The 14,783-nt window shown below is 36.9% G+C and overlaps 2 protein-coding genes across 3 annotated transcripts; both read left to right on the top strand.

Annotated features, from left to right (window-relative positions):
- The first annotated feature begins 558 nt into the window (after positions 1-558).
- ndufc1 (NADH:ubiquinone oxidoreductase subunit C1) lies at positions 559-1,692 on the top strand. Its single transcript, XM_039648732.2, has 4 exons — positions 559-716; positions 1,145-1,248; positions 1,337-1,409; positions 1,607-1,692. Exons 1-3 carry the CDS (start codon positions 671-673, stop codon positions 1,394-1,396), a joined length of 210 nt encoding a protein of 69 aa, XP_039504666.1. The 5' UTR covers positions 559-670; the 3' UTR covers positions 1,397-1,409; positions 1,607-1,692.
- A 570-nt stretch (positions 1,693-2,262) lies between these two features.
- Positions 2,263-14,627, top strand: mgarpa (mitochondria localized glutamic acid rich protein a). 2 transcript variants are annotated; one of them, XM_039648729.2, is made up of 8 exons: positions 2,263-2,459; positions 5,875-5,975; positions 6,065-6,170; positions 6,787-6,804; positions 9,108-9,443; positions 11,227-12,416; positions 12,665-12,714; positions 13,256-14,627. In XM_039648729.2, exons 1-7 carry the CDS (start codon positions 2,375-2,377, stop codon positions 12,698-12,700), a joined length of 1,872 nt encoding a protein of 623 aa, XP_039504663.2. In that variant the 5' UTR covers positions 2,263-2,374; the 3' UTR covers positions 12,701-12,714; positions 13,256-14,627. The 2 variants fall into 2 exon arrangements, with proteins under 2 accessions (XP_039504663.2, XP_088991091.1); XM_089134965.1 differs by having other exon boundaries at positions 11,227-12,423; positions 12,665-12,713; positions 13,254-14,627.
- Positions 14,628-14,783: the final 156 nt, after the last annotated feature.

Below are 14,783 nucleotides of genomic sequence, written 5' to 3'. Positions count from 1 at the left end.
CCCTTTTTATTGTTTTGGGAAATTGTTTTGAATTGAATTGTTTTGAATTTCTCATTCACAAAAATATTGTTAAATTACAGAGAGGACTTAATATTTTTCATGAAATAGAGTTTTGAATGTTGTTATGTTCACTCTGGTGTAGCTTATGCATTTGTATAGTTTTGTATACTGCTGTATACTTTGTTCCAAGCACAAAAGTTAGGAAAAGTTAGGAAAAGATGTTCATGTAACTTTTTGTCCCACAGGGACTCAGTTAAAATGTGTAGATTAAGGTTGTGGGTTAAATTATTCTTTGTGCAGTGTAGCATGTTTCTGGCTTGTGAATGTGGGCGTCTTGAGACACATTGTTTCCTGGAATGCAGAAAGTATAGGACAGAACGAAGTATATTCTTTGTTAAACTGGCAGGACTTGGAGTCAAGGCTTTTTCTGTTTTATCTTTGTTTGGACACAGTGACGACGAGCATTCAGTTCTTGCATGGCACAGGACTGTATGAAAGAATTTAGTTAAAACTTTGATCTGTGGAGGGCAGTAAAACGCTCAGCAGTGTCTACACTGCTGCAATGATCGATTACTCTACGTGCCACTAGGTCATACAGTCCTCCTTGCTGCAGGAAGGAAATACAATCGAGCACAGATCGAATTTTGTCTGGTAGGCAAACATCATCAAAATGCTTCTCGGCCGGTTATTACTGCGGACATCAACTGTCAACAAGAGTGAGTTAAGCAATGCGAATTATACTCGGCGTACATTATAGTCCGAGTACATTTACTTGGTAAATTGGTTCACTCGCCTTATCTTAGCAAAGGAGTAACGTTAACCGTTATGGCCTGACCTTTCTTAGCTTAGCAAGACTAGCAACACAGCACCCAATGCATTAGTTGTAATAATAATGCCTGTATGAGGTATATATATATATATATATATATATATATATATATATATATATATATTTAGGTGTTGGTAAATTAACTTAAGCAAAGGACAAAGATTTGTTTCCACAAATTTTGTTTTTGTCTTCTTGATAATAAATCCAATCATATACAAACTATCAACTTAGATATAACAGGTACTGAAATTGTCTTAAAAATCAGACTGCATTAAATATAGATTGTTTTGATGATCGCTTTTCTCTTTTTTTCAGTGGTTAGTAGAAATGCTTACACAGCATCCAAACCTGATCCCTCCAAGCCAAACATGCTGAGAGTAGGACTGGCGTTTGGAAGTACAGCTGTCTTGTGGGCACTGGTAACTCCATTTAAATGATATCTCATACATGCACACTAACTTACACCTGCTTTTAAGTTTCCTAAATACCCTCTCTGTTCCCCACCAGCTGTTCAAGCAACACAGCACTGATGTGCGTGAGTACAAAACAAGGAATGGGTTAGAGTAATTCACAAAGCTATGTAAGTAAAACCATTACCAATTTCTTTTTCAGTTTCATCTAACTCCAGTTGTTGAAGCAGTTATCTAAAATGCATGTCTGTTGTTGAAGTATATATATAACTAAATAACATGCCTGTTAATTGATCCATATTTACATAAGATAATGCCATGCTAATGAAGTAATAATCAATTATAATGTATTTTCTCCCCTTTTTAGGGCATTAATTGCTCTATGCTTCGTGGATCTTCTGTTTTTCCTGTTTCAATGTTCCTCTGCTGTACAATAAAGTTGTGTATATGTAACTTGCCTCTAGACACTCTTTCCTGGCTCCAGTGAACATGAGTTGTAGAGATGTTTTATATTAAATACATATGGCTTCCCTTTGTTCCATTCAATTCAGTGTAATGATGTGGTTTATACGCAAAGCAATAACAGAATCATTCTTGCTAATTGTCCCCTGGTTTTTGTCTCCTGGTACATTGTGTACTTAGACATATTCAACAGAATAATATAATAAACATTCTAAAGTAGCATGGTTGTCACAAAATCTATTCTGCAACATTCTGGAAACACTTTTCGGTTATGAAACTTTAACAAAAACATTAGACAATGTATTTATTATTAGGTTGTCACTTAAATCTCCATTTGAATGTTCTTGGAAGATACGAATTGGGATGAAAATAACCAAAACCATATAGCCTACTAACTTAAAGGGATAGTTCACCCAAAAATGCTCACCCTCAGGCCAACCTAGGTGTATATGACATTTTTCGTTCAGATGAATACAATCGGAGTTACATTTAAAAATCTCCGGGCTCTTCTATCGTGCCAGTAAATCCTGTTTAGAGGGAGGGGGAGACGTCCCCTTAAGTTCACTCCTCCCCCTCTGGCCTCTGCATTTTTCTGCACTATCACACAGTCATTCATTTCGTCTCCATTGGACTCTCACGCTGCTTTCCTCCCGTGGCAGTGGCAGTTTGTACCATGTTTGCGTGCAGAGCATCCTGGCAGAGGTGTGGTGGATCTCTGGCACGACTGTCCATCAACCGTGCTCACCTCTACAGAGATGGTGAGGACCGTCTTATCTGTCTCTAAGTTTTGTTTATGTCTATTAGTCATATAATTTGCAGTGTATTCGGTGTGTTTTGGGCTTTCGTGATCTGCTACTTGTATTATTTCACGCATTTCGACTTGCAAATGTGTTTGAGCTTATTTGTATTATAATGTAACGTTACAATTGCTTGGCCCGATGGCATGTAGTTTAGGGTTAAGGGGACATGAAGGTCAGTCGGAGCCTATTGGTACTTCACTTTTGTTTTTTTAATGGCTCTTTAGATAATTCGTCAAGTTTTATTGCCAGTCGTTTACACACCTCCTACTACTACTAACACATGTTCGCCGTGTTATTTGCAGGGAACACAATGTACACATCTTAAACCGCAGCCTGGCACAAAGCTCACAATGTAGCCATCTTGGGAACTGGAAATCTGCAGTAATATTAATATTGTACAGATTTGTAATTCAAAATGCACGAACTATCTCTGCGTTTTAAACGTTGTGAAAAGTTAGATTAGTTGTGGAATCTTCACTCTTGAATATGATTCGATTAATGTCTGTCAAATTCATTCTGTGGTCATTAAATGGATTATGAAACACAAACTTGCGTAATAGGGAATCGGCTGAATTTTTATTTTGGACATCATGGTTTAAAAATATTCACACTCCGCTTGATTTTTGACCTTCAGTGTTCTAAGGGTGTTATGTGTTTCACGTATAGCTCACGTGGTTGTGTACGTGGTCGTTCTGAACGCGGACCTATGGAACTCGGTGGCTGTGTATGGCAAGCCGTTTTAACAATTATTCTATCTAAAAAAATATTTTTTTATTCTACTAGTATCAATTCTATTAGGTTATTATTTAGGTACTAGTACCTTATTTATTTATTTATTTATTTATTAGATGGCCACCTATTCAGTACAAAAAAATGTGAAGTAGAACATAGGCTACTATTTCAGTTTTTCTATTTCTTTGTAATAATTTTTTAAAAGTTACTATCAATTTCTATAATAAATATAAAGTATACAGTACTAATAAAGTATACAGTATATCTCGCAAAACCTTTGCATTCCCTCGCAAAAAATAAATAAAAATAAAATAGTGTTCCCCAAAGAAACGTTGCTTTTGCTTGTAAAGAAATCTGGGAAACCCAAAACATTTAAGAGAGAACACAAAAGCATTGACTTATTATTTTCTCTATCATCTCATTTCCCCTCTCCACAATGGCCCTTTAGGGGCTTTGTAAATCTCTGAGTGAAAATAGTTTCAAGTCTTTTTCAGTGTGGATACTAGTAACTTTTAAATAGATACTATTAGTATTACTAATTTATTAAATGCTTGTACTTATTTCAGTAGTGACTAGGAACCATTTAATTGTTACTAGTAACACTCTTAATTTTTGCCATTGACTTCTATTGAGATGTATCATTCAGATATCAGCTATATGTATTCCAATTGTGACTAGTACGTATTTATTAGATAAATAGATACTACTCATCCAGCAGAATTTTTGTTTGCTAGCTCTAGTAGTATGCTATTCCCAAATTAATGATTGCTTCAGGGTTTTCTACTTTTTTTTTTGTCACTCAAACTCCCATTCTTTTAAACATTTATGCTTTTATTGTTATTGTAAGGAATTTAGCTCTTGCATTTTCCCCCTGTTGGTAAACCCTAGTTGTTTAAATAAACAAAGACACATTCTTAAAGCAAGACGCTTGTCTGCCCTTGTTGTTGCTGGACTGTATTAGATGAATCAATGTATGTGAAAATCTAGGTTAGCATGTTTGTAATGCAGACATCATGAGAAATCTGTTGAAAAAAAGCAACATAAGCATAGATTTAGTCTGTCCTACCCACTAAATATCTCCTCAAATAGCCATTAACAGCTGGACTTGTCAGACACCACTTGCTTAAAACCTTTCACTTTAATTCTTGTCCGCTCAACCGTTCCAGTATCAAGCTGTGATTAATCTTTTTTGGAGGGTGATTTGCAGGATAGACGTTTAAAAAAAAAAACAGATCATGCTAACATAACTAACATTAAGTTGAGTAAATGATGATAATGTTGTAAAATGGAGAACTATCATTTTAATATAGCAGGCCTATTGTTAAAAATAAAAATAGTATTGGACTTTCTGCAAACAGGGCATTTCTAGTAGCATCTGTAACTGAAAGCCTTTTGTTTGATGCTGCATCCAATTCCACACCACCAGGTGTCCATATAAGACCTACAGTAGATGAACATATTGTGAAAATCATTATTGTGTGAAAAAAATGTTTGTTTAATTTCAGCAGTTGTGTCTTATTGTTTTATTGGAAATATAGGTATTGTATTGGTCATAACCAACCTAGATATTGACCAACATCTGACATTGGAAAACTCAAGTTGGTTCCCAGTGGTCTAACTAAGCGTGTCTCACTTTCAGTTTTTCTTTACCCTTTGACTCCTAGGAAAGATTAACAGATTAGATGGTATATATAACCCGGAGGTGTCTAGAACCCATTTACTCTAGCTGGACACAAGTGACTGGATTATCTTAATGAGAATATTGAAGACACTCCTGAAAAAAAGCTCCTCTACCATGTCAGTGTTTCAATCATCATGATTGTACTGCACTGATGGTATTCTAAATCTTTTTTAGGACAAGGAACTGTCTGAACTAAGATCAATTCATTCAATTGTAGTGTATAAAATAGAATATTTGGTTATTAAACAATTATCTAGGTAAAAAGTAGTTCAGAGTTACTGAATTTAAAGTCATGGAAATGCAAAAACATAATGGCTGTGTCCAAAATTGCATACTCTAAGTAGGCAGTAGGCACTTATTTTGAATAAGTAATTACTTCACGGCCGCTAAAAAAGTACGTTCTATATAGAATGAATGTAATCTGGACGTATATTCGCCATGTTGTCATTATCATGCAACATACCAGCGTCAGTTGTCTCTTCACTGCCATTCACAAATCCTCTCCTGTGGCCTCATGGGATAGTGAAGTGTCATATCCACACTTCAAAATCTCATTGGAAGAAGTAGATCATCTTTGCCTACTCTTTTATGAGTACTGTGAATTCGGACATACTACTTTTGTCACATACTGTTTTTCACCAATTATGTAGTAGGGAAGTGTGCAATTTTTAATGCAGTTAATAATCCAGATGAATGCTGACAGGCATATTTATAGGTACCTAAAACCATTGACAGGAATCCAATCAGGCAGTGACCTACTGGTCAGGAAGCAGCTCAGGACCTCCATATTAATGCCATGGAGGTCATCTCTGTGCCAGGCTTTATATTATTTTGGTTCTTTTAGCCTAAACTATTAAAACTCTTAGAGAGAGAGAGTTAGAGAAATGTGGCCGACACATGCGCCCTGCGGGGGACATGTTGTTCTAAAATTGTTCCCTTATGCCTCTGTTGTCTATGCAGTCGTTCCACGGAGGCTCATGTCTTCAGTTCCTGGTGGCTCAGGTGATAATATCCTGTACGCCATCCTCTGTGGTGGAGCCTTCGCCGGTTCCTTGACGTATGTAAGTATGGAAAAAGCTCAAACCATTGATATAGATTGATGTCAGATCATAAATTTGTTGAATTAATATCTTTTTCAATTCTATGATAGGTTTACAAAACAGTTGTAACGGACAAAGAACGCTTTGCTGATCGTATTTCTGAAATTAGTGCTCGACCCAAGTCTGAATGGACACCCAAACCATGGCCGCCCAAGAGTAAGTTTGGTTTTGCTTTCACAGAGTCAGTTCTGCTTTCAGCATTGCAACTTGTCTTTTAGTATTCGGATGAGTAGTTTATAGTGAAATGTGAAGGTGAAAGATACATTTACATAATCTTTGGCCTTTTGTTGTGGATATTAAATGAAAACCAATGCTTTTTTTCACATATCACTGATAGTAACCCTAAAAGTGTCATTCTCTGTGGCATCAGGACTGCTGATCTTATTTACTGCACCTTATCTACGAGATCCACTGCAGGTGCCAATAAATAATCCATTGTTGCCCTTCCAACACATAATTACAACCACAACAAAAGACATGTTGCCATCTTAGTACACATTTCAGTCTTGCCAAAACCACATCCACCACATTGAATATTTGTATCATATCCAAGCTTCTCTAACACTCCTGCGTCCGAGCCAAACACTATTAAACGGTCTTATCTAAATGACTGCAGCATTAAAACACACTCTCTCATTCAAGTATTTTAAATAAGCGGACACAACGGTCTAATGTGAGCAAGTGACTGTTGACAGAAAGCTTTATACAGCAACTTCAGGGTTCAGATTTCAGATTATAATGTAACATTTTATGTTTTTGTTGTTCTTTTTAGGTGGGGAGGATGGTGATGGTGAGTTTATATGTGATTTTGTCATAAACTCTCCATGATCTACCATAATAAATAACTTTGATATTTAAATTAACTTAAAGGTCTATGCAACACATCTGTTTGTTAGTGGAATCCATTTAGTTTGTTTTGCTAAAACTAACTTGTGCTTTAACTTGCATTGTCTGAACTGCTGCATAACAAGTATGTTTGAGTTATTTATGAGTAATCTGTAAATGTATTATAGCTTTGTTTTCTGAGGGTCAGACTCGGAGGGTAACTAAATGGTCGCCCCCGAACACACTCGTCTCCTCCCTTTAAATCAATCCTGATATCTTATTGGGTGATAGCTGCAAAACACTGGACAAAGATTATGACCTGATCTGATTAATATTTGCTCTATGCCAAGTAGGATCAACTTAATTTTAATTTTTTTTACAAATATCCTATAATAGCACTACAATGGGCGGGTAGATTATCTCATGGCTTAACTGTGAAAACAAAATTCTTGTTTATTGAGAGCTTAGAATAGAAAACCAGAAAGGTGAGCTAAAAAGGCAGAGGAAGCCTTATTTATTGGTTTTGAAGAAGTGCTGTACATTTTCTCTTGGTGTCGTTGAGATTGGATTGAGTAGTTGTCCTCATGTCCTACCCTTCTAACCCACCTGATCCCCTGATCCTATTTGTCAGAAAGCCTGTTAATCAGAACCGGGTGTTGTTCTCTTTGACACTGTGTCACTCTCCTCTTGAATAAACCATTTATATGATCCGTTTGCACCCCTGTGCACTCCCATTCTCTCTTACGAGTCACGACCCTCTTCCCCTACCTGTGATCATCTAATTATCACTGCAGTCCAGTCCAAAAAGACTAGCCTGCTAATAGCACTAAGCGCAGTGGTCTTCTGCTTCTGCGGTCACATATTGAGTCTGTCAAATGCTAAAACAGAGCTATGAAATCATGATATTGAACAACGAACTCAAAACTCTTAACTAATCTCTTTCCTTACTTTCCTAACTGTGTCTTTGTTCTGACTCTTTCCAGAGTAAACTAATTTGGACAGTCGGGGCTGGGCACCTATAGTCTTCAGTCAGGACTTTTTGGACGATTCTCTCCTGAGTTATTGTCATTATGAGTCCTGCTATTTCATTGAACTACTATTTATCTTTTTAAGTTCCTCTTCATACCATTGGCTTTGAAATACTTTTTTAAAATCAATGCTTATTATGGTGTAATACAGTAAAAAATGGTGGAAGACATGTAAAAGAAAGCATCCCTCTGTGGGTTAACTTATTAAACACGCACAACAAAACCCTTTGGTTGTCATTCTGTGTTGCTGGAATTCACAGAGTTGCTGGCACTGCTAGCTTTGAAGAGATGGTAAGGCTCAGCCATCTTTGTATTCCTTCTCCTCACTTGTCCTCCTAGCCCCTTTCTCCCTATTTTTTCTGTTCTCCCATTTCTCCTTACTCCCTCCCTCCTCATTCTTGGGTTTTGCATGCTGCCTTCAGTGATTATGTTGTGAGTGATTTTGACAAAGCTGGATTTATATTCCTTGATATGATGAGGTATTTCCGGGTTGGTAAGATGGATGTTGTGTATGTGAGAAAGGCATGGTGACAAAGTAAATGTTTCTTAGCTATGCAAATGTTCCTGGGAAATTACCATACATGACATATTAAATAATTACTGTTTTATCATTATTATTTTTATAATAATAGTAATTAGTTGCAATTTATTGGAATTTATTATACGGAAGTCATCATAGATATTTTAAATTCTAGTACCACCTTACAAAAACTGTCCAGATATTAATGTATAGGTATTGCTATTTTGCAAGCTCTATTACTTCTCTATATTCATAAATGAAAAATCTGTATTGAAAATAGTGCTAATTGCAACAAATAACCTGAAAGAAAATGTAATATTTTTTTTTTAGTAATGTAAGAAAACATTTATGTAATATTTAAATAATAATTATTTATTATAGAAGTCATAAATTGAGAAAAAATACAATTATCTAATTTGTAAAAACACATCATGGTAGTATTAATTAAACTGAATTTAATTGATGAAAAAAATCATTTTGTCTGGACAGGGTGTTCTGAATTACTTTACAATAATGATACGGTATTAAATAAATCAAAAAAGTAAAAAATAATCTTATTTTATTTGAGAAAAATTTTAGGCAAAAAATATAATTTCATATCTTTTTATGTTGGGGATAAATATGACCTGCTATGTGAGATTCAAAATTAACTAGAAGAATGCTACAATAAATGAAAACGTAGCTAAATGCTTAATTTTTCCTCATTTATTGTCTGTTTAGAAGAAGCCGGTGCAGAGGAAGGAGAGGTGGCAGAAAGCGTAGAGAGCGCAGCCGAGGAGGATGTAGCTGCTGAAGCACCTGAGGTCTTGCTGGAAACAGCCAAGGCCACTGGAGAGGAGACGGGAACCCTAGAGACCGTTGTGGAGGAGGTTGCCGAGATGGTCGCAGAGACTGCAGAAGTGGTTGCTGAGGTGGCCGGGGTTGTTGCCGAGACGGCAGAGGAGGTGGCAGCGGTGGCAGAGGAAGTGCAGAAGGTTGCAGAGGAAGTAGAGGCAGCAGCTGAGGCTGTTGTTACTCCGGTCGTCCAAGGTGAAGAGACGGTGTCAGAGAGCAACGGTACGCCACCAGCCTCCCAAGAGGAGGCAGTAGCCGAGGCTAGTAGTACAGAGGCCTGAAAAGGCTCATGGGTACTCAAACACTCACCTACACACACAAGAAACAGAAGATTTAAATGTCCTATAGTCTCACTTAATCCGAACATGTCATGCTTAAATCTCAAGAAAGAACAAAATATGGCACTTGAACAATTTTAGAGACTTGCTAGATTTCATTGCGGACCTGCAGGTCTCTCTATCAATCCTCAGTTTTCCTCCCTTCCAATTAGATTTAGTCATTAACTGAAGTTGTAAGGAGCTCAGTGACATTATTGGAATGATAGTGTATGTGATTGACTGTATAGTCCTCATCGTACTGACACTGTACTTCCTCTGTTTCTATTGCTGAGTTATAGAACAGGATTTGATCCTTGCGGTGCAATAATGTAATCACACTAAACAGCACACAGCTGATTGTTTATATTTTCATTATACTCCTGGAGTTTGCTGGAATTTTTAAATTATATTAATGAACTTATATAATGATAACTGTAGAAACCACTGTGAGAATCCAAAGTTGCTGCTTTCTGTTACATTTGTGACCAAACATTCCAGTGGACACACTTCAGACTTTCTACTCCTGTTCTTGTTTCTTACACTCAGTTTCACTCTCTTGTCTTCTCAACCTCTCAAAATCTGAGCCAGCCTCCTGTCATTTTTAACTTCTATCCTGCCTTACCTCTTCTTTGAGGCACAACTGCTAGCCAAGACACAGAAAAGCTGCAAATGTACTGCTGTATGTTGTTATTTGTTCTGTAATAACTTTAACAGTGCAGTTATTGATTTTTGGATTTGTCCAAACATGTGGTTCTCTGCCAGATATCACTTAGTTGGTACACGCCAGTTGATATTGTGAAATCTGTGAGTCTTTTGCTCCCTAGAAACTAGGCCAGCTGTGTTTCTGTATTAGTTTTCCCTTTATATTCCTCTGTATGACTGATCTGACAAGGAACCCGGTTAACTTACCAAGGAGCTCAAGTATGTATGTGATTCAATGAAATTGTTCGTATACTTGGAAAAAATGCATTTGTGTAATAAAACTGAATAAGGGATTTCGAAGCCATTTAATAAAGTTATGGATAAATATCAAAAAGATATTCTGTGTTTAATTTTTTTTTCTGAACTCCATTTACAAACTGAAATATTACACATTGAACATTGGCAAGTTCATCCTCTATTTTAAAAGTAATATTTTATAATAAAAAAAAGCTGAAATTAGTGTAAAGATCGTTGGTGTCCTGATGCTGAACATTATAGTCTATGATATCATCCCTAAATTCAAAAATGTTAGAAATGTTAGACGTTTCAAATCTTAATTTTTGTGTTGATCGAATATGTGGTGTGTCCTTTTCTAGGTGATATTTGGCAGTAAAGCCTCTTCATGTACTGCATGTTTTGAATAATGGCGAAACTCCTGCATGGTGCTAACACACATTATGATTCTTGTAGAAAATCTCTTGCATCCTGTGAAAATACACACACCATAGATCACATATTAATGGACTTGAACTTTACTTAAGCTCTTTTCCGTGCTGTTAGACCTATCTCTACTGGAGTGAGGATGAACCTCTGCACTCTTCTATCTTTCCCATTGTGTCTGCATATAGATCCATCTGCAGTTTTAAACTACACACAATGCAATATAAAAAAAAAAATATTTAAACTAAATCCTCTAAATAATTATTTTGGCACCTCAAACATCAGATTTTTGTATGTTTATTGGATGGCTTGATTGTGTCTTGCAGTGGCCCCGTCAGAGTCGCCCAGCCCAGTAGATGCAGAAACAGAGCTGGCTGCTGCTTCTGTGGTCGATGCTCTTCCTGTGGTGTCTCTGGCTGTGGAAGACGTACCAGTTGAAGCTGTACCAGAGCAGCCCACGGAGGTGGCTTCAACAGATAAAGTGGAAAGTGAACCAATAATAGAGCTGACACCCATTGCTCCAGTGACAGAAGAAGCACCAGTTTCACCAGTTGTTGAGGATCCACCTGTGACTGTAGTGGTAGAAGAGGCTCCAGTAGCAGAGGAGACACCAGTCGATTCACCAGTAGCAGAAGTATTTGTTGCTGCAGTGGCCGAAGAAACACCAGTTTCCCCAGTTGTAGAGGAGCCAACTGTTACTCTAGTGGTAGAAGAGGCTCCAGTAGCAGAGGAGACGCCAGTTGATTCACCAGTAGCAGACGTGTCTGTTGCTCCAGTGACAGAAGAAGCACCAGTTTCCCCAGTTGTTGAGGTTCCAACTGTTACTGTAGTGGTAGAAGAGGCTCCAGGAGCAGAGGAGACACCAGTTGATTCACCAGTAGCAGAAGTATTTGTTGCTGCTGTGGCCGAAGAAGCACCAGTTTCCCCAGTTGTTGAGGAGCCACCTGTTACTGTAGTGGTAGAAGAGGCTCCAGTAGCAGAGGAGACACCAGTTGATTCACCAGTATCCTCAGAAAAAGCATCTGATGTCCCTGTGACAGAAGAGGCCCCGGTAGTTGAATTGGTACAAGAGATGCATGTAGCACCTGTTTCAGAAGAGGTGCCAGTTTTCTTGGTAACTGGAGAACCTGAGGAAACACCTGCAGCCACAGTAGCAGATGAGGTTGCTCCAGTAGTCGTCCTAGAAGCACAAGAAGGTGAGGAAGTGAAGGCAGCAGCTTGTTCAGAGGTGATTGCAGAAAGACATGTTGTTGAGGAAGAAGCAGCAAGTCCGGTTGTGGATGTTACAGAAAAAATGGCTGAACCAGATGTTGTGAGCACAGTGGTGGCAGAAGAGGTTTCTCCAGCTGAAACATCAAGTGCACCTGAAGCTTTGGAAGACCCCAAACGAGAATTCATTGTGGTTGTCTTGGAGGGAGGTCCCAAAACAGAAAAGAAGCCAATGGTGCTTGGTGTGTCCCCCATGACTGGCAGAATTATCCCACCCCCTGATGATGGTGAAGAGCCATCGGGTCAGGTAACAGGTAATCTGGTTTAACAATGCAATGCTGAGTTAACTAGTTAACTTAATCATGATGATAGCAAAAATGTAGTTTAACCAAAACCTGACCTGAAACTAGCTGAATAGGGATTCAAAAGAGAAAGTTGTGAATACACATTTTTCTATATAGTATTTGAAGACATCCAGGGCATGTATTTTTAATGAATGCTCATGATAACCTCCTTTTTTATGATCTAAATGTTACTCTTTTATTTCATTCATAGGGCAAGCGCCATTTGCTTAAAGTGCAGATGTATTAGCAGCAACTAAAAAGGTAACGTATTGTGGAAAAACATAATTTATATTGTATATAGTGTGTGTGTTCAAATGTTTGGTTCAGTAAGATTTTTTTTATAGTTATCCAATTTATTCAGATTGCATTACAAGAGATCAAAAGTGACCTTTACATTGTTACAAGAAAATTTTAAATTCAAACAAGTGCTAAAAAATGCTAAAAAAAAAAAACGTAATAAAATGAATCGCAGTATTCAAAAAAATAGTATTAGCAGCACAATTACTTTCAACATTGATAATAGGCTAATAAGAAATGTTTCTTGAGCACCAAATTAGCATAAAGGATCTTGTGACATTGAAGATTAGAGGAAATTCAGATTTGCCATTACAGAAATAAATTACATTTTATTAAATATATTGAAATGGAAGACAGTTATTTTAAACTGTAACAATATTATGGTCCTTACGTTTTTTTATTTGATCAAAAACACAGTATCTTTTTAAGATCTTTCCAGTCCCAAGATTTTGAATGATAGTGTACATTAACATGACAATTTTTGGTTTATTTTGTCTTTTCTCAGTTTATTAGTGTCAGATGTCCTGGGATAGTAAACCAATTCCCTGATAAAGAATTAGTGATGTGCCTTCCCTATTGCCTGCGTCCACATTGAGCCCACCAACAATCTGACCCTCTGGATTTCAATAACACCGGATACAGAATGCTGATCCTTCCCACTCTGCTCTAAGTACACCTCTCTTTCCACGGAAGCTTGGTTACTTGGTTACATGTGAACATTCACTCCTCTCTGATATGAGAGATACAGGTTTCTTGACAATTATAATATGCATGAAATGCTGTGACCAATCTTTTTAGCCTTTATAAATGGATTTATAGTCTTTAAGTCAACTGCACATTGAAGCATAGCCTATAGTTAATCCTACCTCAAACCTCACATTAGTAGGAATTGCAGTGTCAATAGTTACTGTACCAGCAATGATACAAATTTGCCACAAACACTGCCATGCCTGCATGCTGGCCACCAGTTTTCTGGTTAAACTTCAGGTTGTCCTCCTATCTATGCTATTTTTACATTTCCAATATTTATGAACTTACACTAAATTTGATTTGTACCTTTCTACCTCAGCTTAAAATGACAGTGTTCTTTTTACACATTAACAGTAACCATGCAGTATTGGTAACCGGCTTGCATTTAAAATGTGATATGACTAGGTCCAAAAACAACTGACAAACGAATTGCATTTATCAAAATAATCAATAAAATATTATGCCATGCCAAGTCAGAATTTCATAATTAATTTCTAAAGGCCAAAAGGCTAAATACACTGCTGCATCCTTTCTTTGTTTTCCTCATCTCTCTTAGTTTGTTGTATTGATCCATGAGTCAGTTAGTCATCATCATCATCAAACCAGTGATTATAAAACCTGTTGCTTAACAAGTGCATAAAGTACTTTCCTTGTGTCAAAGGCAATGTCCCCACCTGTTATGCCAAAGTTACGATTTCTACGATAACGATAAGCATCATATTTGATTCTTATTTGATTTTATTATATGCTATTCTCCTCTCATTCAAACTTTAGACTGATATTAGACATACTAAATTGATTCACAAGGGAAGTTAAGGTCAGATAAATCAGAAAGATACTTAACAATTGACCTAACAGTTTTGTCTTTTATTTCTTTAGACTTTTGAAAAGGGACCTTGAGTATTATGAGTAAGATTACAACTTAATAATGTGAATGCGAGGGAATAATGTGAAGTATGTTTCCGTATCAAAAAGGGTTTGTTCACAGTTTCTTTTGTCTGTTTTAATTGTTAGGGATGTAATATTCTTGTGCCGTTTTGAAGTTTCACTTTCACTGTAGGCCCTGAACTGGCGTTTTTAAACTGTGAATGTACTGTACATCAAAGAAAATAAAGAGTTTAAACACATTTCGGTGTGATTGTGTGTGACTAAGATTTAGAGTATCAGATTTAATAATCAGGCACTGTACAGTGCTGTTTATATATTGGATTTGACAAAGACCCAATTTTGGTAAACTGGATGAGCTGCATTGTTTGAAACATAATTAGCCTATAACAAGATGA

The sequence above is a fragment of the Pimephales promelas genome, chromosome 9, assembly GCF_988280905.1.
Source record: "Pimephales promelas chromosome 9, fPimPro1.hap1.1, whole genome shotgun sequence".
Lineage (NCBI taxonomy): Eukaryota > Metazoa > Chordata > Actinopteri > Cypriniformes > Leuciscidae > Pimephales > Pimephales promelas.
Note: the sequence above shows the minus strand (reverse complement) of the source record. Positions and strands in the feature narration are given on the sequence as shown.